Below are 16,793 nucleotides of genomic sequence, written 5' to 3'. Positions count from 1 at the left end.
ACTCTCTTATCTGTCTCCCTCTTCCAAATCCTGGTGGCATCTGGTCAAATCTGTTTCTGCTGTTTGTTCCCCCTCCATCCCCTCCCTTACCTCAAACGGCTACACAGCTGACTCCGCACGTGAAAAAGCTGAATGCCTCAACTCTGTGTTTGCCTCCAAATCTTGTGTCCCAAACCCATCCCTTCCTGTACCCGTCGTACCCAGCTGCTCCTGGACTCCGTGTCCTTTCCTCCTGACAAGGTGGAAAAGTTTCTGTCAACCCTCGACTCTGATTCTGCAACTGGACCTGACGGCATCAGCCCACGGGTCCTAAAATCCTGTTCTTCCGCTCTTTCACTCCCTCTCTCTGTTCTCTTCACCCTCTCTTTTGCTCAAGGTCAACTGCCATCTGCTTGGAAATCAGCCAACATCACCGCTTTGCACAAAAAAGGTGCAAAAACAGATCCTAGCAACTACAGACCAATCAGCCTTCTCCCAATTATCAGCAAAGTCATGGAATCCATCATTGCTTCGCATATGAAATCTTTCCTCTTCTCCAATGGCTTGATCTCTGATCATCAATTTGGTTTCAGACCAGGTCACTCTACTCTGGACATGCTGCTTCTGCTGTCTCAACAATGGATGGAGGTCCTCAATGCCAAACAGGAAATTAGAGCTGTCTCCCTCGACATATCACGTGCCTTCGATACGGTCTGGCACCCCGCTCTGCTCACCAAACTCTCCTCCTTTGGTATCCATGGAAATCTCCACGCATGGCTGGCGGACTTCCTCTCTCGTCGTAGTCAACGTGTGGCCCTGAATGGGTTTCTCTCATCTCCTCTTCCTGTTCAGGCTGGAGTTCCCCAAGGCAGTGTTCTGGGCCCTGTGCTTTTTCTGGTCTTCATCAATGATCTCTCTGACTCTCTTGAAAATCCTCTCTATCTCTTTGCTGATGACTCCACTCTCTGCCGCTCCATTCCTCATCCCTCAGATCGGCAGTCTGCAGCCTCCTCACTCTCTGCAGACCTGGACAAAATCACAGACTGGGCAAACAAGTGGAACATGTCTTTCAATCCTGACAAATCTCACACTCTTACGATGTCTCTCCGAAAAGACCGACTGGACAACCCTCCCATCTACTTTCTGAATAATCCTCTCCAAGAAGTTCTGTCACTCAAGCTTTTGGGTCTCACTATCTGCCATGATCTTTCCTGGGAAAACCACATTTCCAAGCTGGCCTCCAAAGCCAGTCGCCGACTGGGCATCCTCCGTCATGCGAAGTCCTTCCTTGGCACACCTGAGCTCCTCACCACATACAAGGCGTTCATCCGCAGCTCAATGGAATACTGCTCTCCCCTCTGGGCTGGTGCTCCTGCCTCACACCTAGCTCGTCTTCACGCTGTTGAAACCAAAGCATTCAGAATCATTGGAATCTCCTGCGATGAAGCTGATTCCGAGGGCCTTTCACTCTCTCACCACAGGCAGGTTGGTGATCTTTCTGTCTTCTACCGACTCCTCTCCGGCCTTGCTCCCCCAGCTCTCTCTGGGCTCTGTCCCAAAAATATTCCTACAGATCGCACAAGATCTGCCTGCAACCCTCTTATGGTTAAACTGCCAAAATCAAGACTCTCTGCTCACCTTCACTCCTTCATTCCTCTTTTCTCCCGCCTCTGGAACAAACTCCCTCATTCTCTTCAATCCCACTCATCCCTCCAGGTCTTTAAAACAGCTGTTCACCACCATCTCTTATCTCCCCCCATCCAAAACCTTGATCTTTTCTACCCTCGTTAAAACACCCCATATCCACCTCTTTCAACCCCCGACTTCTTTCCTGAAATTCCTAGTAATGTTAATTTGCTTTATACCGTGTACCCCACCCTCCTCCACCATCCCTCCTCTTGCACAGATCTCCCGATGTACCTGTTGTCTTCTGTTGTGCTTGTGTGCTCCCTCACCCTCCCCCTCTTGTCTCCCGCTCCCTTCATTGTATGTTTTGTGTGTCTGTGCATGTTTTCATGTTCAATGTGTTAGCTCTATTACACGAGCCTCGATTGTGTATACAAAAAATAAAGTGATCCATTTCAAGCTTAGTGCAGGTATGTATAATGATGTAAAGATTAAGTGATTCCATTTTGGGGTCAAAGGTCAAATCTGTAATAGATCTATAACCTGAGAATGGCTGAAGTGATCCAATTCAAACTTGGTACACATATGTATAATGATGTAAAGATTAACTTATTAGATTTTGGGGGTCCCGAGGTCAAAGGTCAGAGGTCATGTCAGGTAAAAATTTGGGAACTTGTGAACAGCTGAAGGGATTTAAATTAAAACTTGGTACAGGTATGTATAATTGTTGGAACCCATCTGTGGATCGGTCCCATCGGCCGATGGGTCTGACCCGTTTGGCAACCCATCTGTGGATGCACGAGAAATGACAATGCAGACCCATCGGCCGATGGGTCTGCGCCATCTGCGGATGTGTTGTTCACCTTGAAGGAATGTGTATACATCAATGGTGGATGAGTATGTTTATTTGAACCTAAAAATAAGCAATTGATGTCATAAATGTTTATAAAGCAGTCCGTGACATGTGGTTTGTCGATAAGATAAAAATAAGATAATGTCGCTCCATTTAAAAACGCTGGTCTACTTCGCTGGTGGCACTGGCAGACTCAGCTCTCCATTGTTTATATAGCAATTCCTGGCATGCCTTAATCACCCCAAAGCTAAAGATGAAGGTGTGGCTTCGTAATCGGGGCATTGTCAATTATATAAACACAATAACGCATTATGTGATTCTATGAGGCCCTCAGTGTGATTCTATGAGGCCCTATGTGATTCGATGAGGCCCTCAGCGATGGGTCTGACCCGTTTGCGGATCCACAGATGGGTCAGACCCATCGGCCGATGGGACCGATCCACAGATGGGTTCCAACATAATGATGTAAACATGAACTGATTAAATTTTGGCGTCAATAGGTGAAAGGTCAGAGGGCATGTCAGGTAAAAATATGCTAACTTGGGCCCAGCTGAATGGATTTAAATCAAACTTGATACAAGTATTATCATGATGTAATAATCTGGGCGAAGGCATACCAGTCGACATCATGACGTCGAAAAGTGCCGTTCTAGTTCATTTATAATTCACCCCCTGCGAGATCCTAATATCTCATCAGCTTTACCCATAAACTGCCTACCTAGCACTGTGCTGTCCTTCCACTCCCACATCTATTCCCAGCCGCAGATCCTTCTCCTCCATGACATGCTCTAAGACTGCCTCATGCATTATGTAATCCATGTTTTTGTACTCTGCTCCTTTCCTATTCCATCTCCAGGTGCTGCATGACGTCGGAGCCCGGCGATGACGCGCGCTGAAAGGGAGTACTCAGTTATCACTCTCGTTTCTGTCTTTCTTGTTGTACACCGCTCCTTTCCGATGCCATCTACAAGAGTTGCATAACGTTATTGCTGGGCACCGGACTGGGCTCGGCAATGACGCACGCTGAAAGGGAGTACTCAGTTTTCACTCTGGTTGTTTGTTTTCTTGTTTTCTTTCTTGTTGGTTTGTTTGTCCGGGCGATATCTCAGCCATCCTTTGAGCTAGGAAGCTGAAATTTCGGCACAATAGTGAGCAAGTCCTTTGTCAAAAACGGTATATTTTTTTTTGATTAATCAATAAATTGAGAAGTTATTTAATTATTAGCGATTAATTAAGTACTTAGACATTTCCTTTCTCTTCTGGGCATTATCTCAGGCACCTTTTGAGTTTGGAAGCTGATATTTGGGCATGCCAATGACCAAGTGATTTGGCTGTAAAGGGCATTTTTTATTTATTGATTAACTAATTGATCTATTATTTGTTTAATTATTCGATGAATGACTTACTTAATTAATTTTTTTTAAAGTTACAGATTCGGATGAAATGGTGGTGGTTTATGTATTGTTACGGATTCGGCACTTCCGTTGTGTTGGTTTGCATCCACTGTAAATATTTCTGATTCCATGTACTATTATTGTTTTCAAAAGGTTTATTGTCCATGAACTGTTTTCAAAAGGTAAAAAAGTTAATGTTAAAAGAAACAGGAAACCGGATCGGGAACCGGACGACGAAGAGGAAGAAGAGAGAGAAAGAGGGCGGAGCAAGGGAGTCGGACAAAAAAGCCGAGCCGCTCCGAGTTCTGAAGCGAACGTTGTCGAACGGGAGTCACTAGCGAACTTTCGGGATTCCCGGGAAAGGGATTCCTGCGACAGAGTTGTCATCGCTGTGCCCGATCAACCTGCGTGTCAGGTTTTTGGCGGTGGATTCCGATGAGAATTATCGTCGGGCTGTTATGTCTCAAGAACGAGTCGTCGGCCATTTTGACCCGCGCGTTTCGCGCGTTGAGCAAGGTCTTTAGCAAGGTGATATCTCAGCCATAATATGAGCTAGGAAGCTGAAATTTTGGCACATTAGTGAGCTAGTACTTTGTCAAAAACGATATTTCATGTTTTTTGATTAATCAATTTATTGATGAGTTATTTAATTATTATCAATTAATTAAGTACTTATATATTTCCTTTCTCTTCTGGCCATTATCAGGCACATTTTGAGCTGGGTAGCTGATATTTGGACATGCCAATGACCAAGTGATTTGGCTGTAAAGGCTATTTTTGATTTATTGATTAATCAATGAATCGATTAATTATTTAATTATTCACGAAATGGCTTAATTTTTTTTTTTTTTAGTTACAGATTCAGATGAAATGGTGGTGGTTTATGTTTTCTATTAACCAATTGATTTACTATTCAATTTTTTAATGATTATTATTTATTTATTTTCATTATTAATCATTTATTTATTTTATTTCTCCTCTGGGCAATATCTCAGGCACCTTTTGAGCTAGGAAGCTGATATTTGGACACGACAATGACCAAGGGATTTGGCTGAAAAGGGTATTTTTGATTTATTGATTTATCAATTAATCGATGTACTTTTTATTGATTAATCAATTATTTTTTATTTTGTTCTATTAACGAGTTATTTCATGAATTTTCCAAAAGTTACAGCTTCGGATGAAACACTGGTGGTTGAGATATGCTATTAGACAATTGATTCGGAAATTATTTTACCATTACTATATATTTATTTCAATTATGCAATTAATCAATCAATTATTATTGTACACCTATCCCTCCCAATACTGTACCTATGTGCTGCATGGTTATTACCTTGTGCTCGCGAAGCGAAAAGCAGGGTTAGGCAATCGGTTGTGTACGTGTGGCGTACGTACGTGCCTACGTGCGTGTCTGCATTAAAAAATGCATTTATTCGGCAACAGTTGGTCCGGTTGACACAACATTTTATCATAGGAGCGCCTCCGCCTGTAGAAAATTTTTTATTCATAATTGTGACGTCATAGGTCATGTGATATGGACGCCACCTTGGAAAAATGTTACACCTCTTTATCTCTGAAACAGCTCAATGGAAAAAATTGAAACAAGGCTCATTGTCAAGTACTCCCCACATGGAATAAGATATGTTAGTTAATGATGATGTCATCGGTACCTTCATTATGACGTCATAATTCGACAAGTATAACGCTTGATCTGTATTGAGCGTGATCTATGCAACAATTATATTCGAGAATATAAATTTATGATGTCATTGCTCACGTGGTCTTCAGCCATATTGGATGAAAGAAAAAAAAAATGTACAAAACAGAAGAGTTGGCTCACACCAAGTTGACTGTGCAGGGTAAGTATTCTATGAATACCATCTCGTTATTTATTTGGCATGGGGGTGGTGCACTTTGAATGTATCTGGACTTGTAATTATTCTTATCCATCTCCAGCACTTTACATTTCCTGATGCTAAATTACATTTGCCGTTCCTTTACCCCATTTGCTTACTTTGCCGATTCTTGAAAGTAATAAAAATATTAATAAAACCTAGAAACTGACCCTGCTACCACACGACCCCGCCCCTATTGTCATTGATCCTACCTGTCGTCAATGACCTCATCCACATCGTCACTCGATCACGTCCCCGTCTCCACTCAACTATCCCCCCACCACCACTCAACCACACCAATGACCCCACCAACGCTGTAACTGGACCGCCGTTGCACCCCTACACAACCGTGCCCCTGCCACCACTTTACTGTGCCATTGACCCCACCACCCCCTATCATTTCCTCGACTCAACACCCAGGCCCCACTTTACAGCACCACCACTGAGACGCGGTGGGCACCATAGACCGACCACACCAGTCTATCCCCATCTCCACCAGCCTCTCCCCCATTCCCGTGTCACCAGGCACCTCCACCACGTCTATACCCACACTCGACCCTGCCCTGTCAAGGTCTGCATTTGACCCCACCCATAAAAATGTATCATCGATACCACAGGAAGTTCTCCAGAAAATACGTCACTTCCCCAAGGTCATTGGATGTGTACCCTGACATGCCTCGTCTTGTCTAATGTCTTTGTGTGTGTGTGTGTATGTGTGTGTATGTGTGTTTATATGCTTTGTACAGTTACTGCACGAGTTTTTGTCTTTGTATAAATAAAAATAATAATAAAATCCATCTTGCCTTAGGATCTGGGGTGTCCTGCAAAGGAGGTTCGACCTCGACTACCGCTTTTTTGTGCTTAATCTGCTCCTTATCACCACCTCCATCGGTTCCCTCTGGTCGTATGAGTGCCTGAAAACAGAATTTGGGTTCTTTAAAAGCAGGCCATATTTTGACATTATTTTTATATAATTTGCTCTTCTTACCTCTTCATCGGTGTTTTTCTGCCTTCGCTGGTGGAACTGTAATACAAGAATAAACAGGTGTGGGACAAGCATTTCCCAAAATACTTGTTTTTCCATTTTATTTCTGCAATTACATCTGGAAATTGTGCTCTAAAACCTCTCAACAACCAGAACTATACAAATTCAAAAAGATGCCAGCTCCTCGCCACCTTGGATTGTGCCGTCATTTATTTTATATTCCCCCCCCCCCCCCCCCCGTTTGTTGTCATTCCTGGCAGTGTGGCCTATGGCGGCATAGAGCTGTGCCCGCACCGTCTAAATACCACACCCGAAACCCCGCTGTCACTCAATTGCACAACTACAGCCACTCAACCGCACACCCACCATTCCCACCCAAACGCACACCCACAGTTGCCTCCACTCAATCGCACACTCAACTGCTTTGATGATTGACTGCTTGTGAAATAAAGATTGCTGTTGATTGCTTTGTGAATAAAGCCTTGTGAATAATGTGCTTGCTGTAAATACGTCCTTGTACTTGGTAAACGTTTCAAACCTGTTCATTTGTGTCCTTTCTTTCATTGAACTGATATAGTGTGTACATAATAGATAGACGGGAGATATGCCCCACTGTTTCGCTTCCGTAGTGCTTAGCCAACGCTGCACCCACGGTTCCACTCGGCCATAATAAGTACTAGGGTACGTGTTGAGGGTGCGGGCCTCAGTTGAGTTCAATAGGTCACCAATAGGTAACATGACATCGAAGGCATGAGGACCCTGTTGGATCGAAATATCCCAACTGGTATACGCAGTTGCTTTACAAAGCCGTCAGGCAGTGGAGTTATCAAGTGGTGGCGGGTCTGAGTACGCAACTCATGAGCCCGGCGTACCTTGCGATACCGTAACAATATAATAATCGTTTGTTATTCGAAAATAATTCAACAACTAACACCGTAACATCCATTAAGCATTACAAACAGTACATTCATTATTCAGCATTAATTATTAATTAATTTATCAAATTATCATACATTAATTACAAATTACAAATTAAATTACAAATTATCATTAATTATTAATTAATTATTAATTAAGCATTACAAATCGTACATTAAGCAAACAATAAATTGTGCGCTTAACATAGAACAACATGGGCTTATTTGAGGTACTCGAGTGGACACACACACAGTCGGTCTGTGTCTTCAGCAGTGCCACAAAAAGTTCACAGAGGCGAATTTTCCTAAGATTACATTAGTTTGTAGTTCAATTCTCCGATCATCCGCAACAATCCTTGCTCGTTCACGCAGCTTGACCCAATGTCTTGTCCGGCCCACAGCCTCCCAGTCATTGTATTTGGACCGGAAGTTTCACTGGAGAGTCGAGCCACAGCTTGGATTGCTGGAGAGATAATCCTGCTTCAGTGATTGGCAGGAAAAAGGAAAAAACAGGGGTCGATGTTCTTTTCTCTTCCGCCGTCATTTCTTGCCCAAAGCGTCAAAATGTCAGAAACAAAATGAGTCAGCGAAAAAAAAAAACGTCCATTCGGAAACAGCTGACCAACCACGTGTAGGTACCTCACAAGTCCTCTGGCCTCACATCTGGATAACACCTCGCTTTAGGCCAAGACGAACCAGATTGACAAAAAACTTCCGTTTGGGAAACAACAAACAGCTACATCTTGAGAGTGCTCATATCCTCCCCAGCCTCACACCTCAGCACCATGAGTCATCATTCAAGTCGTTCTCAGCCATGTTTGAGGTTCTTCTTCTCCCTCCAAACAGATCGCATCTCTCCAGAAGCACCGCCACCTATCACTAAAAGGTGGTGGTGGTGGTGTGTTTGTGTGTCGTTGGTTGTTATCTCCACTTTTGGGTTTCAGGAGGTGGAACGGAGTCCTCCCAGGATCCAAAGTATTCACTCCTCAAAGTATCCACCTCCTCTTCGGTGAGGGATCACGGTTCATGGACCAAGCTGTTCAACGTTTTCAGAGTTTTGTTCCAAGTTCTCTTTTCCGGATCGTCAATGAACCCCGGATTGCCTCCATCTGTCGTCCATTTGTGGTAATATTCCCGGGGATGGTTTTCAAAATCTCAGTGAGGTTCTTCTTCATCATTCCTGTTGCTCCATTTATCACTGGTACAATTTCGATGCTCTTCAGCTTCTAAGACCTCTTTACCTCATTTTTGAGGTCCTGGTATTTGGTCATTTTCTTGATTTCTGCGTTGTTTAGGCTAAAATCGCCGGGTACTGATATCTCGATCATCAATGCTGTCTTTTCCTTTTTGTTCATGAGTACAATGTCCGGACTAATGCTTTGTTTTCTATGTTCACGCTCGATGGAATCATCAGGCCGTACGTGAGCATGACATCCTCATTTCACTGATTGCTCTTGATTCCTGATTCCATGAGTTTTCTGGAACTGGAATGTTTACATTTTTGTAGATATGTCAATCAATCACTTTGCATACTTTGTTGTGCTGTTGTGTGTAAAGTTGTTCTGATAATAGTGTTTTGCATCCTGAGAGCAGGTGACGAGTACTTCCTGTTTCTGTCTTGTAGAATCTACACTTGTCCGTCTGACTTGCCATCTTTTTTAATCCATTGTCGGTGTGTCCTTGATCTTGGGCATTTATTATGATTAGTTCCCTGTCCCAGTTGAGCTGACCTCTTCTTAGCCATTCCAATGAGCCTTCTTTGTCTATCCCCTCTATGTCCAATTGTTTTTTGTATTTCCTGCTCTTTTGTCATTCTCCCAGTTGTTGGTGTATATTTCTTGATATTTCTTTTTATATATTTATTTTGTTCTTTTTTGCAAATGTTGGGGCTGTATTTGTTGCTGTTTCATTTTCCTCTGCGGCATCTTCTATTCACACCTGTTTTTGGAAATTATTTTCAAGGTGAGTTAGGGATACCTTTTGAGGTTTGTTGTGTTAATGTTTGTTTACAAATTGCATCTGATAGTCTGTTGAGCATTTCACATACTCAGCTAGTCCTACACTCATCGCTCTGTGCACCTGGTTGAGTTCCATCAGACCATTCACTCCTTCTCGTCTCGGCAGGTACATTCTTGGGATGAACTGGTTATTAACTTATTAGACTTATATAGAATGATGTAAAGATGTAAAACATTTTCTGGATGGTAAGGAGTTTTCTTGTTTTGATGTCTAACTTGTTGATTTCTGATTGGGCCCAGTTTATTATTCCACAGCTGTATTGGAGCACTGGCACTGCGAGCTGGTTTATGGCTTTGATTTTGTTTCTTGGGGAGAAGTATGTTTTCAGGATCAGTTTAGTTCTACTGTATATAGGTATTATTTGGTGATTGTTTTTCGCATTTGTTTGTGACACATTTGGTGTCACTCTTCTACTCCGAGGTATTTGTATGATGCTTCGTTTTTATGCCTCTGCTGACTAAGTCGCCGGAGGCATTATGTTTTCAGCTTGTCCGTCCGGCTGTCTGTCTGTCCATCCATGATAGGTTTTCGTTACCGCAATGACTTGAGAACGGCTAAAGGGATCCTAGTCAAATTTGGCACAGGGATGTATGATGAGGTAAAGATGAAATTATTAGATTTGGGGGTCACGAGGCCAAAGGACAAAGGTCAGAGGTAATGTTAGGTAACAAATACTGTTTCCACGATAACTTGTATTGTACAGTGATGGGATTCTGACCAAATTTGGTACACTTATGTAGAATGATGTGAAGATGAACTGACTAGCTTTTGGGGTCAATAGGTCAAAGGTCAAAGTCTGTAATAGGTCTATAACTTGAGAACGGCTGAAGTGATCTAATTCAAACTTAGTACAGGCATGTATAATGATGTAAACTAGATGAAGTGATTAGATTTTGGGGTCAAAGGTCACATCTGTAATAGGTCTATAATTTGAGAATGGCTGAGGTGATCTAATTCAAACTTGGTGGAGATATGTACAATGTTGTAAAGATTATGTGATTCGATTTTGGGGTCATAGGTCAAAGTTTATAATAGCTCTATGACTTGAGAACGGCTGAAGTGATCCAATTCAAACATAGTACAGGTATGTTTAATGATGTAAAAATTAAACTTTTTTTGTATACTGAATCGAGGCTCGTGAAAGAGCTAACATTTATTTCACAAACAAATCAACCAGACAAACAAAATATATAAAAAGAGGGAGCGGAAGACAAGATGGGGAGAGAAGGGGACGCACACAAACATAACATTTGAGAGCAGGGAGATGTGTGGGAGGGAGAGGGCTTGGGGGGAGGAGGTGTGGGAAGGGGGGGGGGGGGTGGGAGAAGTATAAAACACAAGGACACCAAGGACTTCCAGGACAGAAGTTGGTATTTCAAAAAAGTGGATTTGGGGTGAAATTAGCGAGGGTAGAAAAGATCAAGGGTTTGGATGGGGGAAGATAAGAGATGGTGGTGAACAGCTGTTTTAAAGACCTGGAGGGTGGAGTGGGATTGAAGAGAATGAGGGAGTTTGTTCCAGAGGCGGGAGAAAAGAGGAGTGAAGGTGAGCAGAGAGTCTTGATTTTGGCAGTTTAACCATAAGAGGGTTGCAGGCAGATCTTGTGCGACCTGTAGGAATATTTGGGGGACAGAGCCCAGAGAGAGCTGGGGGGGCAAGGCCAGAGAAGCGTCGGTAGAAGACGGAAAGACCACCAACCTGCCTGCGGTGAGTGAGTAAAAGGCCCTTGGAGTTAGCTTCATCGTAGAAGATTCCAATGATTCTGAACGCTTTGGTTTCAACAGCGTGAAGACGAGCTAAGTGTGAGGCAGGAGCACCAGCCCAGAGGGGAGAGCAGTATTCCATTGAGCTGCGGATGAAAGCCTTGTATGTGGTGAGGAGCTCAGGTGTGCCAAGGAAGGACTTCCCACGACGGAGGATGCCCAGTCGGCGACTGGCTTTGGAGGCCAGATTTGAAATGTGGTTTTCCCAGGAAAGATCATGGCAGATAGTGAGACCCAAAAGCTTGAGTGACAGAACTTCTTGGAGAGGATTATTCAGAAAGTGGATGGGAGGGTTGTCCAGTCGGTCTTTTTGGAGAGACATCGTAAGAGTGTGAGATTTGTCAGAATTGAAAGACATGTTCCACTAGTTTGCCCAGTCTGTGATTTTGTCCAGGTCTGCAGAGAGTGAGGAGGCTGCAGACTGCCGATCTGAGGGATGAGGAATGGAGCGACAGAGAGTAGAGTCATCAGCAAAGAGATAGAGAGGATTTTCAAGAGAGTCAGAGAGATCATTGATGAAGACCATTTTGAGGTTTCCGGTCTTGCTGGCGAGGGTTCGTTATTCTCAGCTCTCCATGCTATCCATCGAAATCGAAGTTAAGTAATTGTTCCCATTTGTATTTTCGTTATAACTATTTATTTTATGGTGTATATATTGTCTCCCGACGAAGATTTTCGGTGCAAATCTTTCATACCTGTATTGAAAATCGTGTTAATTCGGGTCGTGGTTTGAGGCCTTGTAGTTGTACAGTGAACACTGTACAACCTCGAGGCTTTGTTTTTCTCTCAGCGGTCCGTGTTTTTGTGATCCAATAACTTTCGTTCTCTGTTTTCCCAATCTTTTCACCCCATAGCCCTCTTCCTTGTGTAAATCACAACTCAAAAAAATCCAAAAAAAAAACATTTCCTTCTCTGTTCTCATTCGTTTATTCATTCTTATTCGTTCGTTCGTTCGTTCTTCGACCACGTGTTTCTCCCCCATTTCCCCAGATAGATTGTCAAATTTCAACTCGTTATTTTATCGTCCATGCGTTATTGTTTTGATTATAGTTACTTTTGGTTTGAATTTCCTGTAACTTGTAATTATTTAATCGTGTTCTGCTCCTCGTGTGCGGCCTTGTAGTTGTACCCCCGTCGGTGTTTGTTATCTTAATCGTGTTTTGCTTGGCTCTTAGTTTTTTTCCCTTCTACCCCGAACATAATACTCTGTCTAACGTTCTAAATCCCCACCTCCCCCCCCCCCCCACCCCCAAAAACCACACAAACAGAAAAAAACAAAACATTTATTTTCCTTTCTCCACGTGTACTGTTGACTCATCCTGTATTTTCTGTCCAGGTGTGCTGTTCGCCCCGCCCCCATTAACTCCTTGCCATCCACCGTTTGCCCTTCACGTGACTCGTGGTGGTCCCTCTCGGCTCTCCCCCCGTTGGTATTTTTGTGCACATAAGATTGTTCACGGTTCTGTTTAAATATTATTTAAATATGTATAACCTTTCCCCTTCAGTGTTTTACTCAGTGGTATTTTACAACACGCTGTTTTTCTTCCTATTTAAAAGGCTTTTCTCAATTTCCTCTCCAACTCATTCCACCTCAAAAAAAAGAAATTCAATATCTTATACGTCTCCCTCACTACATGGTCTAAATTCACATTCATTCCATCCCTCCTCCATCGTTCTGAACCGGATTGCTAACTTGAAAATCACAACAAACCCAATTTGTTTTCAATGTTCGTCTTTCATTAATCATCCACTTTCTAAACTCGCCTCTTGCCCCTCCCATCCAAATCCCTCCCCTTGCACCTACACTCCTAAACTCCCCCCTTGCCCCGCCACTCTTAAACTCCCCCCCTGCCCCTCCACTCCTGAACTCCCCCCTTGCCCTTCCACTCCTGAACTCCCCCCTTGCCCTTCCCCTCCTAAACTCCCCCCTCACTCCTCCCCTTCAAAACTCCCCCCCAACCCCTCCCATTCAAATCTCCCCCCATACCATTCCTCCTCTCTCTTCATTAACGGTATGGACCTCAAACATCCGGGGCCTTCGCTCAAATCTGACTGATCTCTCCATACAGGTTGCTTCTGACAATCCAGACTTGATCTGCTTAACAGAGACTTTCCTCCTTCAAGATGTCTCTGATTCCTTAATATCTCTTCCTGGTTACTCCCTCCTCCGGTATGATAGACCTGAGCCTCGGCCTGGTGGTGGGGTGGCTATCTTTATCAAAAACTCTCTTCCTCACTCTCCTTGCACTGCCCTCTCTCCTCCTCACCCCCAGGAGTACCTCTGGCTACGGCTTCCTCTCCGCTCCCACCTTTTGTTCATATGTGTTCTGTACCGTCCCCCAAACAGTGATGACTCCATCTACATTTCACTGTCCGACAACATGGGCCAACTTCTATCCACTCATCCCAACTCTCTCTTCCTCATATGTGGTGACTTCAATTGTCATCATGCCACCTGGTTGGGTGTGGGTTCCTCTCTCACCAGTCATGGCACCTCAGCAAAGGACTTCTGTGACTCACTGGGATTGACACAATCTGTCAATTTCCCGACCCGGATCTCAGCCAATGGAGTATCTTCTCTTCTAGACTTGGTTATGACGAACTTCCCTGCTAATGTCTGCTGCTCTTCTTCTGCTCCAATCGGTTCTTCTGATCATGTGCTTGTCAAAGTGGACATCTCACTGGCCATTCTCAGAGAGCCTCCTCAGCGTCGACGAGTCTGGCATTTCACTCAGGCCGACTGGGACGGTCTTCAAGCAGCCATCAATCGTCTGGATTGGTCTCCCATCTCCACTGCCTCTGACATCAATTCTTCCTGGGAATTCTTCCAAAGCAAACTGATCTCTCTCATGCACAGATTTATCCCATCTCGCCTTCAGTTGTCTTACCCTTCCTCCCGTCCATGGTACACTGAATCTTGTGGTGAGGCAGTTGCCCTGAAACAACTTGCCTTTGCCTCTTGGAAGGCTAATCCAACTGAAGGAAATCTCAGTTCCTTCCACCAAGCTCGGAACAAGTGTGTGTCTACCCTCAGGAGTGCCAGGAAGCACTATCTCTCCTCACTCAAGAATGAACTCTCAAACCGGTCTCCTTCCTCCAAATCCTGGTGGCGTCTGGTCAAATCCGTTTCTGGTGTTTGTTCCCCCTCCATCCCCTCCCTTACCTCAAATGGCCACACAGTTGACATCGCACGTGACAAAGCCGAATGCCTCAACTCTGTGTTTGCCTCAAAATCCTTAGTCCCAAACCCATCTCTCTCTGTTCCCACCTTTCCCAGTCGAACCAAACTGCTCCTGGACTCTGTGACCTTCTCTCCTGACAAGGTGGAGGAGTTTTTGTCAAACCTCGACTCTGATTCTGCAACTGGACCAGATGGCATCAGCCCACGGGTCCTAAAATCCTGCTCTGCCGCTCTATCTCACCCTCTCTCAGTTCTTTTCACCCTATCTTTTGCTCGAGGTCATCTGCCAGCATCCTGGAAATCAGCAAACATTACCGCTTTACACAAAAAAGGTGCAAAAACAGATCCTTGCAACTACAGACCAATCAGCCTGCTCCCAATTATCAGCAAAGTCATGGAATCCATCATTGCTTCGGATATGAAATCTTTCCTCTTCTCCAATGGCTTGATCTCTGATCATCAATTTGGTTTCAGACCAGGTCACTCTACTCTGGACATGCTGCTTCTGCTGTCTCAACAATGGATGGAGGTCCTCAATGCCAAACAGGAAATCAGAGCTGTCTCCCTTGACATATCACGTGCCTTCGATACGGTCTGGCACCCAGCTCTGCTCACCAAACTCTCCTCCTATGGTATCCATGGAAATCTCCATGCATGGCTTGCGGACTTCCTCTCTGGTTGCAGTCAACGTGTGGCCCTGAATGGATTTCTCTCATCTCCCCTTCCCGTTCAAGCTGGAGTTCCCCAAGGCAGTGTGCTGGGCCCTGTGCTTTTTCTGGTCTTTATCAATGATCTCTCCGACTCTCTGGAAAATCCTCTGTATCTCTTTGCTGATGACTCCACTCTCTGCCGCTCCATTCCTCTTCCCTCAGATCGGCAGTCTGCAGCCTCCTCACTCTCTGAAGACCTGGACAAAATCACAGACTGGTCAAACATGTGGAACATGTCTTTCAATCCTGACAAATCTCACACTCTTACTATGTCTCTCCGAAAAGATCGACTGGACAACCCTCCCATCTACTTTCTCAACAATCCTCTCCAAGAAGTTCTGTCGCTCAAGCTTTTGGGTCTCACCATCTGCCATGATCTTTCTTGGGAAAACCACATTTCCAAGCTGGCCTCCAAAGCCAGTCGCCGACTGGGCATCCTCCGTCGTGCGAAGTCCTTCCTAGGCACACCTGAGCTCCTCACCACATACAAGACTTTCATCCGCAGCTCAATGGAATACTGTTCTCCCCTATGGGCTGGTTCTCCTGCCTCACACCTGGCTCGGCTTCACGCTGTTGAATCCAAAGCTTTCAGAATCATTGGAATCTCCCGCGATGAAGCTATCTCTGAGGGCCTTTCACTCACTCACCACAGGCAGGTAGGTGGTCTTTCTGTCTTCTACCGACTCCTCTCCGGCCTTGCTCCCCCAGCTCTCTCTGTGCTCTGTCCCCCAAATATTCCTACAGGTCGCACAAGATCTGCCAGCCACCCTCTGATGGTTAAACTGCCGAAATCTCGGCTCTCTCCTCACCTTCACTCTTTCAATCCTCTTTTCTCCCGCCTCTGGAACAAACTCCCACACTCACTTCAATCACACTCCTCCCTCCAGGTCTTCAAAACAGCTGTTCACCACCATCTCTTATCTTACCCCATCCAAAACCTTGATCTTTTCTACCCCCACTAATTCACCCCAGATCCACCTTGTTTGAAATTCCAACTTCTTTCCTGGAAGTCTTGGCAGTGTCCATATGTTTTATACCTCTCCCACCCCCCCCCCCTTCCCATGCCTCCCCCCCAAAGCCCTCTCCCTCCCACAGTTCTCTCGATGTCTCCATGTCTCTCGGTCCCTGCTCTCAAATGTTGTGTTTGTGTCCTTCCCCCTCTCTCCCCATCTTGTCTCCCGCTCCCGATGTTATTTGTTTTGTGTGTCTGTTTGTCTTTCTGTGTGATTAATGTTCGCTCTTTCACGAGCCTCGATCTTGTATACAAAAAAAAAAAGACCAGAAAAAGCACAGGGTCCAGAACACTGCCTTGGGGAACTCCAGCCTGAACAGCAAGAGGAGATGAGAGAAACCCATTCAGGGCCACACGTTGACTACGAGTAGAGAGGAAGTCCGCCAGCCATGCATGGAGATTTCCATGGATACCAAAGGAGGAGCGTTTGGTGAGCAGAGCGGGGTGCCAGACCAT

At 44.7% G+C, this 16,793-nt stretch overlaps 1 protein-coding gene across 2 annotated transcripts in view; it reads right to left on the bottom strand.

Annotated features, from left to right (window-relative positions):
• LOC137430683 (uncharacterized) overlaps positions 1-16,793 on the bottom strand; it is a 119,416-nt gene that overhangs the window by 68,160 nt on the left and 34,463 nt on the right. For both annotated transcript variants that reach the window (XM_078781183.1, XM_078781184.1), the window contains exons 4-5: positions 6,739-6,774; positions 6,392-6,664 (exon numbers count right to left, since the gene is read on the bottom strand). In XM_078781183.1, the coding sequence (XP_078637309.1) occupies positions 6,497-6,664; positions 6,739-6,774 (204 nt within the window). In that variant the 3' untranslated portion in view covers positions 6,392-6,496. The remainder of the gene's footprint in view (positions 1-6,391; positions 6,665-6,738; positions 6,775-16,793) is intronic.

This window comes from Myxine glutinosa, chromosome 7, assembly GCF_964187855.1.
Source record: "Myxine glutinosa chromosome 7, kmMyxGlut1.1, whole genome shotgun sequence".
Lineage (NCBI taxonomy): Eukaryota > Metazoa > Chordata > Myxini > Myxiniformes > Myxinidae > Myxine > Myxine glutinosa.
Note: the sequence above shows the minus strand (reverse complement) of the source record. Positions and strands in the feature narration are given on the sequence as shown.